Below are 22,708 nucleotides of genomic sequence, written 5' to 3'. Positions count from 1 at the left end.
AACCAATATCGGCAGGACAGCATACAACATTCCACTTCACGGGTCACAACACAAGAGAAACCCCGCGAAACTACCACATCCGATTGACTACCCCTCACCTATATTTGTCCCCCAAAACAAGGGCAGGTAGGAACTAATTAACTTTGGCAAGGGGACAAGTAATATCAACTTAAATATAACACATGAAAATGAATACATAAATTATAGTGAAAGTTCCATAAATAATAATGAAATAATTATTGTATATAATAATAACTTAAATGATTAAATAACCCAAAACATATTTTTTCCATTAAGTAAGGTTACAGTGTTATAACATGCAAAATACGTTGGAAAAACTCTCTCTCTCTTAAAAGATGTATAATCAACACCAGCTATTCAGCACAGCAACATGTTGTGTAAGCGGTTTACTTAATGCTTGCTTTTTGTGATTGCTTGCAGGTCTTCACAGTGTAGAAACTTGTTATGTGAAAGAAAAACAGAGAAATAGCAAAATGGTGCCTGTGCAGGAGTAGGAGTCAGTGGCTGTGCATGTGTTGCATGGTGTGTGGAAATGTACCTGCATGTCAACATTCTGTTTGTCCAACCAGGTAAAGCTGTGATGGCGTAGTGGACCTCAAACTTCAGATGGACACGATGACAGTATCAAATGTTTTCAGACAGATTTTAATTATGATTTTAACCATAACATTTTTTCAAGCTTTTTCTTTTAGTGTGGCACTGCCATGTTGGAACTCCCTGATGCTATTATGGTTATACCAAGGTAATAACTTAACTATGTTCAATGATACTGTGGCGAGTAATGGTTGGCAAGCAAGACACAGAGAGATGAGCTCTAATCTCTTATGTCGCTTTATTGTGACACATGCTCGTAGCAGACTTTACACACCCATATAAGAGAAAGAGGCAGGGGGTAACAAAATGTAACAGTCAGTTCACTAATGGTGCTCTCTCATCCCTAAAACAACAATAAATAACAGTGAACATAAATAACTTAACGTAACCTGTATAACAAACTTAACATGTCAATCGAACACTTAGATTGCTTCCAAACCCTTATTTACATGTAAAACACAGTGCTGTTACAATATGGTTACTTATGGTAAACTGGTATTGAGCATCTTCAGCTAGTTAAATATCTGTTTTCATTGAATTAATTGTGCTTCCCCCCAAAAAATGCATTCTTATTCAGGTATGGACACCGCCAGGACATCACCAGTTGATTTGCTTTGACGACGGTTTTGAAAAACGTCGAGCTTGGCCTTTGCCAACTCTTTGGAACCAGTGCATATGCAGAACAGACACGGCAGCTGGGAGGATGCTTTGTTATTAGCTAGCATAACCCTAGCTATCTAGCGTGGTTAGCAAGGGGAATCCATTATTGACAACAAGACAACACCGTTGTAGAGTAATTTTCATCTCTGCGAGGATGTGATTGTTACCCTTTGCCTTGTTGCCTTGTGTCTGTTTGGGTCTGTTAATTCCAGCTGCCCTGTGTCATGAATCTCTGTTATCTTGCTGACGTTTCCTGTAAGTGGGTCAATTCTGTTTAATGTCAGTGTGATGGTTTTATCGAGAAGGAGTTGAAGGAGCTACTTGTTCACATAAACTGAACCCACTATGACCTCCTCAATGGCATGTTGGCGATGCAGAGCTGTGAATGAAAAAAAACTATTTTTAATCAATCAATATTTTAATCTATATTTAACCTTTTTCACAGCAAACTGCTGACATGTAGGAAAAGCACAGGTAAAACATTTATGATGGCACAGTTGCATCAAGTATACCAGTAAGTTATTCCAGTGAGCCAGCATGCACAATACCAGGTCTTCCATCAAATGTAAAGCACCAACCATTATTGTTATTTAACATGTCTATCAAGTAAAAAGAGATCTGAAGAAGAGATGTCAGCCACTCCGTCCAGAGTCCTGTATCCTCTCAATGCCAAATTACGTCAAACAAAAACGAGTGCTATTCTTGTTCTTAGATAATACACTTTGTGCTAAAAGCCTTACAAAAGCATGCACATCCAGGCAATAAATTACAGGCACTAGACAGATGAACATGTAAAAGAGAAATAGAGTCCACTAGATAATGCCCCCATGAGCATATATTTATTTTACCACCACGGTTTTGTTTTAAGCATGATAAAGGAGTCTTCAGATGAGAATGACGCTCAAAATGTCACCTTGGTTTTAAAAATGAATATACATTCATGAGAGCATTATCTCATGCCAATTCTATTTCTCCATCCTAGTGGGTAAAGCATTGAACCATCTGTTGCTGTGAATCTAACCATGATTGAGACATACTACTTCATCATAACACAGTGGCTTGACTCTCTGCCTCATGAAGTCATGGAAAAAAATATTAGACCAGCTTAGTTTTCTTCATTTTCTTGTTCATTTTAATGCCTGGTATAACTAAAGGTACATTTGTTTGGACAAATATAACAGAATACCCAGAAGCATGCATACTGTGAACAGATGCAGTAGGACTTCTTGTTATCACGTGACTTTCCGTATCCAGCCACTCCCTCCTGCCCTGCAGTAACCCCTTTCCAGCTTTCCCCACCACTAGACGTTTACCGCCCATTTGCCTCTAGAGCCTGCAGCACTTTTACCAGCCCTTTTCCATCCCACACTTGGCAGACTGTCTTGTTTGTTTCCGCTCTAGCCTCCTAGTCTTGGTTTCTGCCTGCCTGATTCACAACTTAATGATTCTATGCCTGCTGCCTTTTGGATAACTTTGCTTTTTTCCGACTACCTTGTTTTGTCTCTTTTATCTTTTTAGCTATTACAAATCCTGGAGGATGTTACTGGGACCAGTTAGTATGGCTCTGTTACATAAGTTCCGATGAGGGGAGACAAAGAAACAATGTGTGAAGATAGCAGGAAATGGTTTGGTGTGAATGCAGGGTGGGCGTTTTGCACATGCACTGTTTTTTGTTTTTTTGTTCTGATCACAGCTCAGAAAATGTTCCAGCTAGGTAACATGCAAAGAAAACTGTGAGAAAACTCAAAATGCTGTCAATGATGAATCCTAAGGGGGAAAAAAAGATGAAATACCTTATTGCACTACAGCATGGAAGGACTGCAAGCGGTATTTTTGATATCTGACCATGGTTCAAATACATTAATATTTATATTTTAACATATAATATTAATATTCAATGTATATGTTTTTTTAAATGCAATGCATTCATTTAATTAAAGAAAAAATATGAAACTCATCACAGTACACAGTACGATTCATACAGATGTCTTTGAAGGTTTATTTGCTCTCTCCGTCTTTCAGCAGACACCATGAAAACAACAAAAGATAAAAGTAAAAAAACCCCCACATACAACTCGCACTCACATAAACATTAAGCATACGAAAGAAGTCACACGTTCTTCATGCAACCACGTTATTCCGACCTCACATTTCACACTACCCTCAACCACACTGTGACCCTGTTATATTTTGCAGTAAAAACCTTCCATAAAAAGCAACACATTTGTAACCAAACATTTTAAGTACCCTTTAGACATATTTATTAACCTTTTTAAAACCTTATCTATTCCATTTTTAATCACCTTTAAATTACTTTATGACCTTAAATAATTATGAATTTATGTCTAAACATAAACAACAAGCACCAAAATGAAACTGTTTCTGACACAGTTACAGACGGCTCTACCATTATCAGCATCAAAAGTAACTTTGACACTTCATAACTTTCATTTCTTTGTATAACAATATGAAGCCAAAAGGCATGAATCATAAGCGTTTTTTTTCCTGCAGAATGAGTCATGAGCAGTCCAGAGCACCATAAAACTGCATTGAGAATGGAAAGACACACAGACTTTAAACCCTTTGAGAGGAGAATTAGAGAGATGTAAAGTCTTTGAAATATAATTCTTTCCTTTTATAGTTCAGTCAAAAGCAAACATTATCCCATAGAGACACTCATGAAGACTTCAGTCATGTAAATAAACACAGAAACAAAAACAGAAACAGAAATCATCTTTAGTAGCAGATCTATTACTTTTGAATGATGCAAATCAAGCAGTAGTTCACCTCAAAGTATTTATACAGCAACATCTGACATATCATATTTATTTTACAATCTACGTACAAATTATAAGTGAAAGCTATTTTTTCATTTTTCTTTAAAAAAACATATGTAGACGTTCAGGAAGAACTCAGGACGCTCAAAGTAAAGTCGGATCAATGATAGGTATTATGGTTTTGCCATAATACCCAACAAATACCCCATTACAAAATCACTCTCTCTGTCACCTGACAGCTGCTGGATCGCTCCCCTCTCTTTCTCATCCTCTCTGACGGAGCTACCAAACTTTGTTTCTGTCAAAGATAATGTGTTGTGTCAGGCTTTCATACAAGCTAATGGACGTTAACATTAGAGCGAGCTTGTTAGGTTACGTCACAAGGCTGTAAACATTGGCTGCGCTGTTTCTTACCTTGCTCTACGTTCACTTTACTAGTCCCAGCTTCACCGTCACCACCTTTTTTTAAAAATATTTGTTCATAAAATAAGGCCTCCATTTTCTTCTTCTCGTCTTCTCTTTTCTTTCCGTTTCTGAGCACCGGACTTGTGTTTACCGGACATTTTGAGCAAACTTCAAATCAAACGGCAACATCAAAGTTTGATCAGTGGCCAAACCATTTTTGTGTTGGGGGGGGTTCTTGACCACTAGTTCAAGGACAATTAGGAAGAAAACAAATAAAAAGCTTTTAACTCTAATAAATATTACATATTTTTTCCACAAATAGGCCTATTTCATTTTATTTTTTTAATCATTCCATAATTTAATGAGGGCCCACTTCTGGGCCCCCCCTACCCTGGGCCCGGGACAGCAGACCCGTTTGTCCCCCCCCTATCGGCGGGCGTGGTCTTAATGTCCGTGAGATAGTTTTATCGAGAAGGAGTTGAAGGAGCTACTTGTTCACAAAAACTGAACTGAATGTAACCACTATGACCTCCTCAAAGGCATGTCTGCGATGCAGAGCTGTGTCTGCAACAACTCCATAAAAATTACAGATTTTTAATCAATGGACCTTATTCACAGCAGCCATTTTGACATGTTATAGTGGGAAAAGCACAGGTGGAACTGATAACATTAATGATGGCACAGTTGCATCAAGTGTCCCATAAGTTATTCCGGTGAGCCAGCATGCACAATACCAGGACCTTCACGAAATGGAATGTAGCAACCATTAATGTTATTAAACACACCTGCAGTGTTGTAGTACACAAGATCGGTCTTGGTCTCGTCTCTGAATCGACTGCATTTTTACTCGGTCTTGTCTCGGTCTCTGACAAAGTGGACTCAGGATTTTATTTCAAGACTGGTCAAGACCACAACTGTGCATTTTTGGATTTACTTGTTAATATCATTACTGTGATTTTGCGTCAATTGTATTGCTTCGAGTACAACCAATAACATGATTCTTATATAATTTGAAACCCTCAAAGTCTTGGTCTTGTCTTGGTCTTGATATACCGTGGTCTTGGTATTGACTTGGTCTCGGTTTAGGTGGTCCTGACTACAACACTGCACACCTGTGCTTTTACTACTATGAAAAGTCAAAGTGAAAAATGTCTATCATGTAAGGGGAGAACTGATGATGTCAGCTCTTTTATAATCTAACCACTCCGTCCGAAGTCCTGTATCCTCTCACTGCCAAATTGCTTCAAACAAAAACGAATGCTATTCTTGTTCTTGTTCTTAGATAATAAACTATATGCTGCATGAGTGTCTTTGGGCTTCAGGTTCTACAAACAAACTAATAAAAAGATTGATGACATAATACTCACTTTTTTTTACAGAAGAAAAATAAATATTTTCATGTATATAAAAAGACTTTTATCAGCAGCAACCATACTTCCAGCTTTGTACAGATCATTCATTGATTCGCAACTCTAATAGAGAAGGTTCCAAAAGGTCCAAAAGTCTTGAAGGTACTCACAAGAAATAAAACTTTTAACACTTCCAATAAAATGAAAACTTTGTCCTGGACCTTGTTGACTAGTGTATTACAATATTACTTTACTACTGCAATTAAAGAAATCTGACCTTTTACATAAACAGAGAGATCTTTGTCATAATCCTGCTTTGTCAATAACCATTTTGGTTATCCAGATGAAAAGAGGTTTGGAGATTTTCTCAAAGAAAAAAAAAGTACCACGATTCAAATTGTCCTGAAAAAAATCTCTAAGAGTCTGAATGGATAACCTCATACAGGCAACTGTGTAGTAAACATCAGTCAGTTAGTCAGCTGCAGAGGGTAGACAACATTACCTGTATGTGTAGCTCTATCTGTTAAACCAATGATCTGTCCATGTCTCTGTATATTTCAACAGAAGACTGGAAAGGGGGTCGGTTTATACCAGACGTCACATTAAATTGAGTAAATGTTGTATTCTCTGAGCATATTTTCATCAGCAATGCATTTTTATGCCTTCAAACCATAATTAAGTGTTGAAGTGAATGATGATCAATTTGATTGTTGAATTTTCTGTCTACATGCAGTATATGTTTGGTGTTTTGTAAAACACATGTGCTTAGAAATGCCAGTTACTTATAAATGATGTTATCCAGTGAGTTTTGGAGGTCAGGGTGTCATGTTCCCCTTATGTTGTCTCAGGATGACGCCTGGCTTTCTCTCTAGTGCCACCGTGAGGTCCATAAGGTTCAGCTTTTTAATTTGAATGTAATGTTTCACTAACTATTGTATAGTTAGAGATATTGATGGTACCCAGAGAATGAATCCAAATGACTTAAACAATCCCTGGACTTTGCCCCTAGCACCACCCGCTGGCCAAAGCTGGTCAGTGATCTGGTCTTCTGCATTTTGTGGAACAAAATTTAACACAGATAGTCATGGTCCCCAGAGGATGAATCTCCATGACTTGTGGGATCGCGTATATTTTCATCAGCACCGTGACAGATTGAAAATAGTGAACCCATGTGAACAAAAGATAGATATTTTGTCCTAAGATAAGTTTACAATGTCATGTTACAATTAGATGTGATTTTTTTACTTGAAACTTCAGATCTTAAAACATGTCTCTGCATATTAGGGGTTATGTAACAGATATCTTGTACCTAGCACAACATCACAGGCTGTTTGCTATTTAAGACCGGGGACATGTTAAACAGCCTTTCCTAGTCAGGATTAGATCATTACATCCACACTTCAAACAAGTCAGACTATAGATTTTAAATCTCAATGTAAGATCATATCACTAAAAGAAATTGAGTTTTTGCAGTGCAGTGTCATATTGAAGTTGTTTATTCTTCTTCAGTTGTACAAATTAAGTCAGGAAAAAGTACAGCGTAGAATTAACAAAAATCCAGAGCTTTAGAGGAAGAGTGTGAAGATGGCTGAGGATACCAGCAGGAGGATGGCACTGGGACCAGTTGGTATGGCACTGTTACATAGGTTCCCTTCACAACAAGCAATGGGATCTACACATGCTAAGCTGTTTTGGCAGCCCTTGGTAACGATGTTATAACCTGCAAAAGAAATCAGGGAAACACTCAGGAACAACTTCAGTTTGTAGTATTTAGAGAAACTTGTAATGTGAAAGTAAACTTACCGTCTATTCTAAGAGAGAAACAACGGTTGAAGAGAACAGAACAAGATTTGGTGTCTGTGCAGGATTTAGGGTCGGTGGCTGTGCATGTGTAGCATCGTAATCCACATGCTGAACAGTTTGCAACACATAAGGAGGAAGGACAGAATATGAGGAAATGGAGACAGAATATGGCATTTAACAAGAACTGGTGCAGCCAGCAGGGCATGCTGTTGGCCTACTGACTGCAAACTATCTGCTGTTTTATAACATCATCATTGCTACTGACTGCAAACTGCTCGTACGGGGTAATTTACTCTCTTTTCAACATCCTGAGGTTAACAAGTAAAGACTACAGGAAGAACGACTTTGACACACAACAACCATAAAATTACATATTGCAAAGCAGGAAACAAATTATATGTTAATTTCCTGCTCTCGTAACTAATAGACAAATTCTGACACCACTTTCCTTTTAGCTTTTAGGATAACCTTCAAACATTTGTACTAATTTAATTTCTTTAAGTCACAAAGTTCAGTCAATGCCCATCTCTGTCTGTCTGTCTATCTATCTATCTATCTATCTATCTATCTATCTATCTATCTATCTATCTATCTGTCTGTCTGTCTGTCTGTCTGTCTGTCTGTCTGTCTATCTATCTGTTCTTACCTGCAGACAGAGTCATAAACAAGATGAGAGCTCCATAAAGCTGCATCGTGAACAGAGAGAAAAACAGATTGTTAACCAGCCGAGTGAAAGGAGAACTGGAGGAAGACTTCCTCTTTTAGGCCAGCTTTTCTTTCTTTGCAGTACTTGAGAATTTGCATTCCCTCACAAAGCCTCCTCCCAACTGACCTGAATAATGTCACTCCTAAAGTAACCTCATTATCCTGGAGAAAACCATGAACTTTTTGGGACAAGAAGACAAAAACTTAATGTTGTTGATAAACTATGAGATCGTCTTTAGTTGCAAAAATTGACAATAAATGTACACAATGTACTGTGTTAGAAAAATTGCATGAGGAAACCTTGAAAATTGATAATCTGTCACCAACAGAAAAAACCTCACCATTTTTCTGCGCAGTTCGTTGATGGGGAAATGAAGAGCTGGAGACGTCCAAGTTCTCAGTTTAACAAAAGTTTTATTACAATACGTCAAAAAATGTGCACTTTACAGAGAATCTCCGGGTTCAAAAACTCATGTCCCTGAATACAAACAGACGTGTTTCAGTTCGTGAAGTCTGAACCACGACTCTCTCCCTGAACCCATTAAAATACTCACATTTGTTTACAAAACATGCTGGTCGATTTCTTGCAGGAAGTTCCGCCCTCTTGATCGCTGATTCGCCAGTTTTAATTAATACAACGGCACGTCAATGCCACCTGGTTGCTTGCTGCCCCGGACAAGGCCATCCTGACTTGGCCTCTTCTCCAGAACATTCAACAAAAAACCTACTGCCTTGTTTTGTCTAACAAAGATATTATGTCTACAGAGTCAAAGGTTTTTCACTGTCTCACATAGATTCTAAAAGTCAAAAAAACATGAAACAGACAATGAAATATATGTAGTCAAAGTTTCTAAACCAAAATTAACACACAAACATAAACATTGTATCAAAATCATATTGTCTGACTTAATATAAATGCATAGAGATAGTTATTACACTCAAGGTTTGACCTTTGATAGTGACCTGCGTCACTCACAGAGACAGACACCAGGGACAGACACCAGGGACAGACACCAGGAAGTCAAACAACAGAGAAGCAGAAATAAAGCATAAAATCATTTACAAATATAGAAAATAATCAATTATTTTAACAATTCCCTCTTTTGGCCTAACATTCATTAGGCCAACTCAAACAAAATTATGAATAGTAGCAATATCAGTGAGCAGCAAAGCATGCATTTCAGAGTGAATAAATGTCATTTGATATGGGGAAAATTTTTTACCTTCGATGACCATGGAGATGAGGCAGACACAGACAGAACAGATATGAGAAATACACACAACACACAACACCACTATGCTTGTCTGATCAATATGTCAATTTCTGTACATAATATAGTAATAATATAATAATATTACCACCGTCCACTCTCCCCCTCGGCTCCAGGTGACACAGAACAGAGAGCACTATAAGGAGAGATAGCAGAGCAAAACAGAACAACACAGCCGTATCCAAAACAATCTTTCTGTACCCATTTATCAAAAAAGTTTTGCAGTATATAATGTCAAACACAATTGATTATATGAATATGATTTTTTCATGAATGTATGATTCTCACAGCTCTTTTTTAACCTGATATGGACTTGCCCAACGTGGTTCTGTCCACTTCCTGTTGATGACCTTCAGCCACACACACTCAGAGAGTCTTACACTCTTACCCAAGCTTTTCTCTGTCTGGAGCTGTCATGTCTCCTGGACCTGTGTGGACAGCTTCCAGTGCAGTTAATGTACAGCAAAAGGACACACGGCAACTGTGGTAAATCCAGGGGCACCCCCCTTTCACCCACAGTGGCTGGTCCTTTAAAACATTTACTGTAGAATAGTGAAGCACACTCAGTGGAAATGAAACCAAAATGAAACACAAAATATCTCAGTACACTGATAACTGAATCAGTATCGGAGAATAAATTGCAAGAAATGTTGGGCAAGAATATAAATTCAGGCAGATTGTGAGTCAAACATCCCAAAAAAATTTTAGCCTTTTCAAAAATCTATTATAATATAACTTTGACCAATGGGGTAAAAATAGACTGCATTTAAAACGGCTGCAATTTGCTATATAAATATATATTTGCAATACAATGAATGGACTAAATTTAAATATGCTGATGGGACTTCTGATAAATCCCCTCTCTTTTATTTTTTTTATTTAACTGGCCTTCAAGACAAGTTTCACTCTGTCTTTTATAATTTTGTCACCAACGTCAAGGCCAAAATGTTGTGCTATTTTTAACAGCTGCTCTTTTGTGCAGAAAGCCAATAAGCTCCACTGAAAGGAGAAATAAAAAATCAACAACAAAATAAAAAAATAAAAAATAACTCATCAACACTTGTCATACTTGGGTGTGTGCAAAAAATCAATACACAACCAGCCAAACACTATGGCCTAGACAGTAAACAATGTGCCCCTCTAGCTGACTACCTGACCATTACTGTCTAGCTAATCTCAACCCTAGTCTTCATGTGGTGACCAGCGGTGGGTATTTAAACACTGAAACTCATGGCGAGGTGAAGCAACCAGAACTGGCCACCCCCCCTTGACCATGATGCGCCCCCGAGACAAATGCTCTAACCAGAGCCACCACAGCACTAGTAAAACCAAAAATAAGAAGAAACCCAAAGGGGTAACGCCACTTGGCCTAACAGGGGAACATTTGTTTACATTACAGTAACAATCTGCACACCAGTCAATTACAATTATACTACGCTTCCACACAGAGCAGGAAAAAACTCCTCCACCCAAAGCACAACTCATAAAGGAAACCAATCAGTCAAAACATAAACCAAAGATAAAAGTCAGAATAGGTGAGTGAGTGTAACTGTTAATTTGAAAAGAAAATGTTATTTCTACATAAACAAAACAATCAGGCCTGAAGGAGAGAACAACACCAGGCAACCTTGGAGCCTCTGTCTCTCTGCCTGCCTCTCTTTTTCTTTCCACACTGAAAATAACTCAAAAGATTTACTTAAAAAACATATTGTCAGTATTTGCACACAAATGATTTAAGTAAAATTTAATGCTGCAATATCAAATAACACTCACTTGCAAGTATCATTACTCAAACATTTAGGAACACTTTATATATCTGTACATTGTAAAAAAACAAAAAACAATAGCTACTCAATAAAAAATGAGGCAACAGATTGCACGCAAAATTATGAATTAAATCTAACTATGTTACAAGTTGAGTTAATAACAGCTTAAAAGGAAGTGCCTGTCAATTAGAAACAGACTAAATTCTCTTGATTTAGAATTACATACACATAAAGATTATATTTAAAATGATCAAAATAAGTAGAATACATTTTTATATTAAAGTTACTTAAACAACTGCCTCAAAATCAAGGACACATTTATATTGAATACAATTATCAAATATATTAAGTAAAACAAAGTGACTACAGAACAAGTCAAATAATCACCTTTGACTTTGTAAAAATAAAATACAATAAAAAACTGAGCAGGTAAAAATTTTAACCAAAATAGAAGCTGGCAAAGCTGTTTTACTGGACATAAATATTTCATTAGATTGTGCAGGTGTCCCAATTATTTTGTACTTATTACAGATCTGGAATAGTACTTTTCAAATATGTAGTGAAAAAACTTATAACCCTCTGAAACAGAGTTTCAACATTCATTACAGAAATCACACACTCAGACACTCAAGAATGTTTCACTCACACAGACATGCTCAAAACAACTTCTGGGGGAAGATCAAGACAGAAACAGTCTCTTAAACTTTGAGCAGTGGTGTAAGGATTATTCATACCCTTATTTAAATGGAAAAACAACCAAACAAACAAACAAAAACAAAAAATGTACAAGTGCTGCATTAAAATTTGTACTATCAGTAAATTAAAGATGTATCTCCAGCAAAAGGAATTTAAAGTAAGACTTAGTATATTTTTTAAAAGAAAAATATCCAAATTTTGAGTACAAGCAGGGTAGTGACTGGCCTTGACCAGTGTGTGGATACTTCCACCTATATTTTTGTATGTATAACACATAGTAATGTAGTATTTAAACTTATTATCACCATTATTAACCTACACCAACTGTTACCATCCCCCCCACACACACAAGCACACACACACCCACGCAGCACCCACTTTCATCTCACACACCTGTTTTCATCCCTGTATTGTGTGAAGACATGCTCTTTATATTTAACTTTGAAGTTTTTAATGTTGGAACATTGTTTTAATTCTTCCCACATCCCATTCCAAATTGTACTCCCCTGAATGAAATGCAGAACCTTTTTTCTATGATATATATGTTCAGATAAATTACTTTGCCACACATGCTGAGTCACAGATTGTCTTGGACGCATTTGCCCCGTGTTATGAACCAGACTGAGAAGCTTCTACCACATTTATAAGAAATGTGGCGCTCAATCACTGGGAGTTTAACTCAGTTCGCACACAGTTTTAAATACAATCTTGACAGAGTCATCAATAGTTTAAAACAAACCTCCCACAATACCCCACAGACAATTCTCAGAGTAGACACACCAGACGTAATCTTTAAATTCACTCTATGAGAACAGACCCAGCCCATACATTTCAACCCTTCATGAGTTACTCTGATTGATTATTATATAAACACACATGTTATGAAAACTTCTTGATTAGAACAGTCTTAATTAAAACATCTTGATTAGAACAATATTGATTGGAGAAATACAGCGAGACACTTTGCCTCCTGATTTTTGGCCGGATTTTCTAAAAAGAAAATCCCCCTTTAAAATCAACACAGAGAACCGTATTCTCTGTCTTCAGGCTGGATTAAAATCACGTAATCCACCTTTTCTGCAATTTATACAGCGGACTCCCACGCGGATCCCTGTTTTCGGCAAGACTCGCCGGTCTTTCTTTACAACAATAGGCCTTACAGCGGGACCGTTATCCCCTGTCTTCGAGCTGGACAATTCTTTTGTCCCCTCTTTCTTCTATTCTTATTTTATTTTATTTTATTTATTTTTTTATTATTTTTAATTTTTTATAAGTCAATACATCTTCTTGACGTATTGTATTTCTAACTATGACATCTGTTTTCTATTGACAACAACTCAATTTTGCAATTCGGCCAATTTGCACAGATTTTATTAAAAAGGTTTGTGCTCACCTTCCTTGATAAGGGTACCCTGCTGTTGTCAACAAAGTCTGGATGTCAGTTGTATCAGCAAGAAATCAGGCTGTTATCTATTTCCAAAGAGAATTACAGGTTAAATTTCAGATCAAGCACATATAAAAAATTAATTTTAATACTCACGTCCTCCAGCTTCCACCCCCCATCACGTCAGGGTCACCATTTGTTAGAAAAATTGCATGAGGAAACCTTGAAAATTGATAATCTGTCACCAACAGAAAAAACCTCACCATTTTTCTGCGCAGTTCGTTGATGGGGAAATGAAGAGCTGGAGACGTCCAAGTTCTCAGTTTAACAAAAGTTTTATTACAATACGTCAAAAAATGTGCACTTTACAGAGAATCTCCGGGTTCAAAAACTCATGTCCCTGAATACAAACAGACGTGTTTCAGTTCATGAAGTCTGAACCACGACTCTCTCCCTGAACCCATTAAAATACTAACATGTGTTTACAAAACATGCTGGTCGATTTCCTCCAGGAAGTTCCGCCCTCTTGATCGTTGATTCGCCAGTTTTAATTAATACAACGGCACGTCAATGCCACCTGGTTGCTTGCTGCCCCGGACAAGGCCATCCTGACGTGGCCTCTTCTCCAGAACATTCAACAAAAAAACCTACTGCCTTGTTTTGTCTTACAAAGATAGTGTGTGTTACAGGGCCAAAGGATTTTTACTGTCTCACATAGATTCTAAAAGTCTAAAAAATATGAAACGGACAATGAAATATATGTAGTCAAAGTTTCTAAACCAAAATTAACACACAAACATAATCATTGTATCAAAATCATATTGTCTGACTTAATATAAATGCATAGAGATAGTTATTACACTCAAGGTTTGACCTTTGATAGTGACCTGCGTCACTCACAGAGACAGAGAACAGAGACAGACACAGGGACAGACACCAGGAAGTCAAACAACAGAGAAGCAGAAATAAAGCATAAAATCATTTACAAATATAGAAAATAATCAATTATTTTAACAAAGCATAAAATCATTTACAAATATAGAAAATAATCAATTATTTTAACAAAGCATAAAATCATTTACAAATATAGAAAATAATCAATTATTTTAACAATAGAAACGTAGGAAAATTTGTCTTCTCACTCACAATCCTCTGGTAAAGCTGTCAGAGTTATAGTTTGGGCGTAAGACGCAGAGATGATCCACCAACACGCACCAACAGCCTCATTGGCTCCCATATTAAAAACGCAGGAAGATTTCAGAAAAAGGGAAAAAAAACCCTGTTTTTTTAGATCGCTCTAACAAAGCTATTTTTTCATTTTTCTTAAAAAAAATCATATGTAGACGTTCAGGAAGAACTCGGGACGCTCAAAGTGAAGTCGGATCAATGATAGGTATTATGGTTTTGCCAAAAATGCTTTCTGTTCGAGGCCAGAAATTCCAGTCCACCTCTGGCTGCTGTCACTCTTTCATTAACAGGTGCCAGCTAATTCTGTTGATTGCTTTGATCTGATTGCCTTTGATCTTTGATGTGATTACAGTTACAGATACACACACACACACACACACACATGCGCGTAAGCACACACACTCCTCACACATGCATACATATGCTTCAAACACACACACACACACACACACACAGTAACTTTATGTGATTTTAATTACACACACACACACACACACACACACACACACACACACACACACACACACACACACACATTTTGAGGTTAAAGGGCATAGTTTGAAATCTCTGAAGAATCTCATCATAGTGTACACACAACGGCAGTAGCCCCCGTGGCCCTTTCACCAGAGGAAATTTTCTAGTTATTATTATTATTATTATTATTAATAAACAATCTACAGATTGTTGCTTTTTAAGTGATGAATTGTTTCAGCTTGCATGTCTCTGATAAATTATTTTGTAAAACTTGAAATAAAGTGGAATTTATACATAAACACTGTTCTAAGCGCCCACGAGTGTCATGTGTAGAATAAAGTGACATTTTGGATACATATCGCTACTTTAAGATGAGATTTTTGTATTTTTCCTGACAGAAGAATTTGTCACACATGATTTGTTCAAGGATCATCAGAAATGTGAACATCTGGAGATATTTCCTGTTTAACAGTTTCTGGCTGTGATAAATAATGTAACTTTGGCGGTCTTTTAATAGAAAACATGCTTTAGAACCTACCAGAGGGTTGTGGGGTTCAGAGGGTTAAATAACTATAGATATAGAACAGAGAAACTTTTATTAACTTATTTTTATTGCCAAGTATATTTTCACATGAAAGGGGTTTGCTGTGGTGTATTGGTACTAAAATGTAAATATACATTAAGGCAAGTACTTCAGCAGCTTAAATAGAAAGTATGAGGAATAGAACAAGTTTATTATAGGAAACGAAAACTAACGAAATAACGAAAACTACAATTGAAAAAAACATTTTCATTAAGTGAGATAAAAATAAAAATGAGTTAAAAAAAAAAAAGTTAACTAACTGAAACTGTATTTTGTGGTTAAAACTAACTGAAACTAACTAAAATTAAAGTGGACATGTCTTCGTCAACTTTTTTCATACCTAAACCTTTTTGGTTGATATGAAATCTATTTCATCTATCTGGTTTTATGACTTAATAAACTTATTGGAGCTGAGATGGATCAGACAAAGGAAATAAAGGAAACATTTATTGTGACCTTATTGAATCTTGCACCCAACAAATACCCCATTACAAAACAACTACAACTAATAAAAACTATACTAAAACTAAGCATTTCCAAAAAATTACAACTAATTAAAACTAGCAAACTCACTCTAAAAACGGATTAAAACTAACTGAATTTGAAAACAAAAACTGACAACGAAATTAAAACTAAAACTAATGAAAAATCCAAAACTGTTATAACCTTGGAATAGAAAAGTCAACAAACCTAAAATATATTTAAAAAAGAAGACATATGAACAGTAGAAACAATATGTGCAAATATGGAATTATTTAAATGAGGGAAGGAGCTGTGTAATATGAGTGTACAAGTATACAGTATTCATTTTTACAATGTGTGATATAAGGTCAGGTGGCTGTGCATACGTTAATGTAACGTATAGAGGCTGCAGGGGGAGAGAGAGAGAGAGTGTGTGTGTGTGTGTGTGTGTGTGTGTGTGTGTCTGTGTGTGTGTGTGTGTGTGTGTATTATCCGGCAGCGGTCCAGAACAGGGCCAACACGCCTGACCTGCCAACAGATGAGCCGATAACAGACCACACACACACACACACACACACACACACACATGCACACACACTGAACTAGTTCGGGTCACTTCAGGTCACATAAAGAAACTGTTTCTTGTTTTTTTTTCTCTTGTCCCATAATGTTCCTTCCATCGATAAAACACTTTAATCTAGAGTTTATTATTATATTTCTGATAATGTTTTTGGAGCGACGCCGGACAAGACGAACACCACGTGTCCACTGCATGATGCGGCACAGCTCCACGTCATGTGACTCACTAGTTTTAGTGTGGTTGGTACCTGATCAAACAGATTTCATGGCAGTCTGTTTAATACTTGTTGAGATATTTCAGTGTGGTCTCACAGGAAGGCCGACTGGCTTAAAATGAACAGATAGTGAGAAGAGAGTCCAAGAAAACCTGATTGTTGATTTTAAGGTTCAAGAGTGTGGTAAAATGGCTATCAGGGTTATTCATAATTATCATAAATAATTAGGGCCTCCGGGCAATCGCACCGTCCTCTTCCGGACGCAATTTCGTCCCGCTACTAGTCCTACAACTTGAAGAGTTGCAGGACAAATTATATATCAAAACGTGCGGTTTGATCGGGATCGGTGTGCTATTACTTTTCTCTACAGAATACGAATTAGATAGCCTATTTGTGCAATGAGCTTTATGTATCTATTTTATTCTTAAAAATAAATTAAATATTAATTTAATAAAACATTGCAAGCAAAAACATTCTCTGGTGTTCCTCTCCTATGCTCTTCCTCTCCTCTCCTTTCCTCTCCTCACATCTCTTTTGACAAGAGACAATAATGGTTAAGATTAACAAACTACACATGCGCTGTTGCTAAATACACTCTTCATATGTATTGGAATTCTGATACTAGCTGGAAAATAACTGACTAAATAAATAAACTATAAATGACTCTCTCTCTCTCTCTCTCTCTCTCTCTCTCACCGGTAGCCTGTCCCTCCTCTCCGGGGCAGCCTCCCGCATCACTCTCTCTGTCACCTGACAGCTGCTGGATCTCTCCCCTCTCTGTCTCATCCTCTCTGACGGAGCTACCAAACTTTGTTTCTGTCAAAGATAACGTGTTGTGTCAGGCTTTCATACAAGCTAATGGACGTTAACATTAGAGCGAGCTTGTTAGGTTACGTTACAAGGCTGTAAACATTGGCTGCGCTGTTTCTTACCTTGCTCTATGTTCACTTTACTAGTCCCAGCTTCACCGTCACCACCTTTTTTAAAAATATTTGTTCATAAAATAAGGCCTCCATTTTCTTCTTCTCGTCTTCTCTTTTCTTGCCGTTTCTGAGCACCGGACTTGTGTTTACCGGACATTTTGAGCGAACTTCAAATCAAACGGCAACATCAAAGTTTGATGAGTGGCCAAACCATTTTTGTGTTGGGGGTGGGGGGGTTCTTGACCACTAGTTCAAGGACAATTAGGAAGAAAACAAATAAAAAGCTTTTAACTCTAATAAATATTACATATTTTTTCCACAAATAGGCCTATTTCATTTTATTTTTTTAATCATTCCATAATTTAATGAGGGCCCAGTTCTGGGCCCCCCCTACCCTGGGCCCGGGACAGCAGACCCGTTTGTCCCCCCCCTATCGGCGGGCGTGGTCTTAGTGTCCGTGAGATAGTTTTATTGAGAAGGAGTTGAAGGAGCTACTTGTTCACAAAAACTGAACTGAATGTAACCACTATGACCTCCTCAATGGCATGTCAGCGATGCAGAGCTGTGTCTGCAACAACTCCATAAAAATTACAGATTTTTAATCAATGGACCTTATTCACAGCAGCCATTTTGACATGTTATAGTGGGAAAAGCACAGGTGGAACTGATAACATTAATGATGGCACAGTTGCATCAAGTGTCCCATAAGTTATTCCGGTGAGCCAGCATGCACAATACCAGGACCTTCACGAAATGGAATGTAGCAACCATTAATGTTATTAAACACACCTGCAGTGTTGTAGTACACAAGATCGGTCTTGGTCTCGTCTCTGAATCGACTGCATTTTTACTCGGTCTTGTCTCGGTCTCTGACAAAGTGGACTCAGGATTTTATTTCAAGACTGGTCAAGACCACAACTGTGCATTTTTGGATTTACTTGTTAATATCATTACTGTGATTTTGCGTCAATTGTATTGCTTCGAGTACAACCAATAACATGATTCTTATATAATTTGAACCCCTCAAAGTCTTGGTCTTGTCTTGGTCTTGATATACCGTGGTCTTGGTATTGACTTGGTCTCGGTTTAGGTGGCCACATGACACAACACCTGCACATGAATAACAACCTCCATTGTGTATTTATACTGTGAACTGTGTCCAGCTCAGGGTCACGGGAATGCCTTGATATTATTTATTAATTATTATTTGCTGCTGTATTAGGACAACTATTAGCGCCAAGTATGAAAAAAAAATACGGACCCGGGGGAGGGGGGTAATACTGGTCCATGCCTCACTGGGTCCGTCCGGTGCCATACACATACACACACAGACACACAGACAGACAGACAGACAGACACACACACACACACACACACACACACAGACAGACAGACAGACAGACAGACAGATCAAAAAGATGAATAATTTCATAAACCCGGCTCCATGGCACGCGTAAAAACGCATCACATGAGGATGACCGTGAGGAATGAAGGCTGGGAACAATAAACCTGCTGCTGTGAAATAAGTTTAGACGAACGTTACACTGTAACTGTCAACAAGACGCAGAGGAGGTCTGAAAGAGAGCGCTCCGTGTGAACGCGAGGAGGAGGGAGCGTCAGTCGGATCATTCTGATAAAACACCTTAAACAGAGCGAGTGATGGAGAAGATTCCTTTCTCCCGCAGGTAGAAAGGAATGAAATGTGGTGATGTAGTACCATCATCTCATGTTATCTGTTTTTAATCATGCCATGGTGGCTGGGTCCTTCTCCCCTGGGTTCCTATTTATTTATTTTTTTTTTTCATATATGGCCCTAATACGCCATCGTAGTAGACGATCCTGGTGATAAATTAATTATTTAATATCCCAGAACATGATTGTGTCCGCTGAACACCGGCCAATATTTTATTAGGTTAGATGATTAAGGTAAAATGTAAATTATGTCACTCAGTAATGATCAGCCTCGCGTGGGACTGATGAAAATGACAAACAATGTAAAAGTGTTTCTTGCTGACAGACAGACTCTCAGACTCTCTACTGTTTTTTTTTTTTACTTTAATAATATGCATAATAAATCTGTACGGTGGAAAAAACAGATCACGAAAAGGAAAAAAAGGAAAAAGGAAAAAAACTTCTAGAGCGATCTTTCTCTTAATTTATTATAAATGTAGAAATATGTTTGTGGTGTTTTTGTTGTTCAGAGTCACAATAAAACAGATTTTAATTACATGGTGAATCATATAAATAAAATATAAAACTTGTGGTGACACATTTTAGTTTAATCTGTGATCTGTCTTCACTCCGGTATCAAACTACAGCGATGTTGATGTATAACATCAGTCCGATCAGCTGCTGCGTCGATTCAACGAGTCAGGGGGCGGGGCCACCGCTAACAGGCTTCCGCATAGGATTCTCTCGTGTATCCTCGCTTGTGCCTCCTCCGATATGCCTCCTCTATCCTCTATCCTCTATCCTCCGATCACAAATAAGAGCTTTGGGACGGTCTTAAAGATGGCGCCCGCGAAAGAACTTCCGGTTCAAGCGAGGATAGAGGATAGAGGAGGCGAAAATTAAGGGAATTGAGAAGCAGCCCATGTCTCTGTATATTCCAACAGAAGACTGGAAAGGGGGTCGGTTTATACCAGACGTCATATTAAATTGAGTAAATGTTGTATTTTCTGAGCATATTTTCATCAGCAATGCATTTTTATGCCTTCAAACCATAATTAAGTGTTGAAGTGAATGATGATCAATTTGATTGTTGAATTTTCTGTCTACATGCAGTATATGTTTGGTGTTTTGTAAAAAACATGTGCTTTGAAATGCCAGTTACTTATAAATTATGTTATCCAGTGAGTTTTGGAGGTCAGGGTGTCATGTTCCCCTTATGATGTCTCAGGATGACGCCTGGCTTTCTCTCTAGTGCCACCGTGAGCTCCATAAGGTTCAGCTTTTTAATTTGAATGTAATGTTTCACTAACTATTGTATAGTTAGAGATATTGATGGTACCCAGAGAATGAATCCAAATGACTTAAACAATCCCTGGACTTTGCCCCTAGCACCACCCGCTGGCCAAAGCTGGTCAGTGATCTGGTCTTCTGCATTTTGTGGAACAAAATTTAACACAGATAGTCATGGTCCCCAGAGGATGAATCTCCATGACTTGTGGGATTTTGTATATTTTCATCAGCACCGTGACAGATTGAAAATAGTGAACCCATGTGAACAAAAGATAGATATTTTGTCCTAAGATAAGTTTACAATGTCATGTTACAATGAGATGTGATTTTTTTACTTGAAACTTCAGATCTTAAAACATGTCTCTGCATACTAGGGGTTATGTAACAGATATCTTGTACCTAGCACAACATCACAGGCTGTTTGCTATTTAAGACCGGGGACATGTTAAACAGCCTTTCCTAGTCAGGATTAGATCATTACATCCACACTTCAAACAAGTCAGACTATAGATTTTAAATCTCAATGTAAGATCATATCACTAAAAGAAATTGAGTTTTTGCAGTGCAGTGTCATATTGAAGTTGTTTATTCTTCTTCAGTTGTACAAATTAAGTCAGGAAAAAGTACAGCGTAGAATTAACAAAAATCCAGAGCTTTAGAGGAAGAGTGTGAAGATGGCTGAGGATACCAGCAGGAGGATGGCACTGGGACCAGTTGGTATGGCACTGTTACATAGGTTCCCTTCACAACAAGCAATGGGATCTACACATGCTAAGCTGTTTTGGCAGCCCTTGGTAACTATGTTATAACCTGCAAAAGAAATCAGGGAAACACTCAGGAACAACTTCAGTTTGTAGTATTTAGAGAAACTTGTAATGTGAAAGTAAACTTACCGTCTATTCTAAGAGAGAAACAACGGTTGAAGAGAACAGAACAAGATTTGGTGTCTGTGCAGGATTTAGGGTCGGTGGCTGTGCATGTGTAGCATCTTAATCCACATGCTGAACAGTTTGCAACACATAAGGAGGAAGGACAGAATATGAGGAAATGGAGACAGGATATGGCATTTAACAAGAACTGGTGCAGCCAGTAGCAGTCCATGCTGTTGGCCTACTGACTGCAAACTCTCTGCTGTTTTATAACATCATCATTGCTACTGACTGCAAACTGCTCGTACGGGGTAATTTACTCTCTTTTCAACATCCTGAGGTTAACAAGTAAAGACTACAGGAAGAACGACTTTGACACACAACAACCATAAAATTACATATTGCAAAGCAGGAAACAAATTATATGTTAATTTCCTGCTCTCGTAACTAATAGACAAATTCTGACACCACTTTCCTTTTAGCTTTTAGAATAACCTTCAAACATTTGTACTAATTTAATTTCTTTAAGTCACAAAGTTCAGTCAATGCCCATCTCTGTCTGTCTGTCTATCTATCTATCTATCTATCTATCTATCTATCTGTCTATCTATCTATCTATCTATCTATCTATCTATCTATCTGTCTGTCTGTCTGTCTGTCTGTCTGTCTGTCTATCTGTTCTTACCTGCAGACAGAGTCATAAACAAGATGAGAGCTCCATAAAGCTGCATCGTGAACAGAGAGAAAAACAGATTGTTAACCAGCCGAGTGAAAGGAGAACTGGAGGAAGACTTCCTCTTTTAGGCCAACTTTTCTTTCTTTGCAGTACTTGAGAATTTGCATTCCCTCACAAAGCCTCCTCCCAACTGACCTGAATAATGTCACTCCTAAAGTAACCTCATTATCCTGGAGAAAACCATGAACTTTTTGGGACAAGAAGACAAAAACTTAATGTTGTTGATAAACTATGAGATCGTCTTTAGTTGCAAAAATTGACAATAAATGTACACAATGTACTGTGTT

At 37.6% G+C, this 22,708-nt stretch overlaps 2 protein-coding genes across 2 annotated transcripts; both read right to left on the bottom strand.

Moving 5' to 3' along the window:
- Positions 1 to 7,279: 7,279 nt before the first annotated feature.
- LOC131975504 (prostate stem cell antigen-like) lies at positions 7,280 to 8,455 on the bottom strand. Its single transcript, XM_059338230.1, has 3 exons — positions 8,256 to 8,455; positions 7,610 to 7,717; positions 7,280 to 7,526 (listed from the first exon to the last, which is right to left on the bottom strand). Exons 1-3 carry the CDS (start codon positions 8,299 to 8,301, stop codon positions 7,372 to 7,374), a joined length of 309 nt encoding a protein of 102 aa, XP_059194213.1. The 5' UTR covers positions 8,302 to 8,455; the 3' UTR covers positions 7,280 to 7,371.
- Positions 8,456 to 21,379: 12,924 nt separating this feature from the next.
- Positions 21,380 to 22,473, bottom strand: LOC131975154 (prostate stem cell antigen-like). The gene is made up of 3 exons (XM_059337722.1): positions 22,371 to 22,473; positions 21,710 to 21,817; positions 21,380 to 21,626 (listed from the first exon to the last, which is right to left on the bottom strand). The coding sequence occupies exons 1-3, from the start codon at positions 22,414 to 22,416 to the stop codon at positions 21,472 to 21,474; spliced, it is 309 nt and encodes a 102-aa protein (XP_059193705.1). The 5' UTR covers positions 22,417 to 22,473; the 3' UTR covers positions 21,380 to 21,471.
- Between the last annotated feature and the right edge of the window lie 235 nt (positions 22,474 to 22,708).

This window comes from Centropristis striata, chromosome 7 (assembly GCF_030273125.1).
Source record: "Centropristis striata isolate RG_2023a ecotype Rhode Island chromosome 7, C.striata_1.0, whole genome shotgun sequence".
Classification (NCBI taxonomy): Eukaryota; Metazoa; Chordata; class Actinopteri; order Perciformes; family Serranidae; genus Centropristis; species Centropristis striata.
Note: the sequence above shows the minus strand (reverse complement) of the source record. Positions and strands in the feature narration are given on the sequence as shown.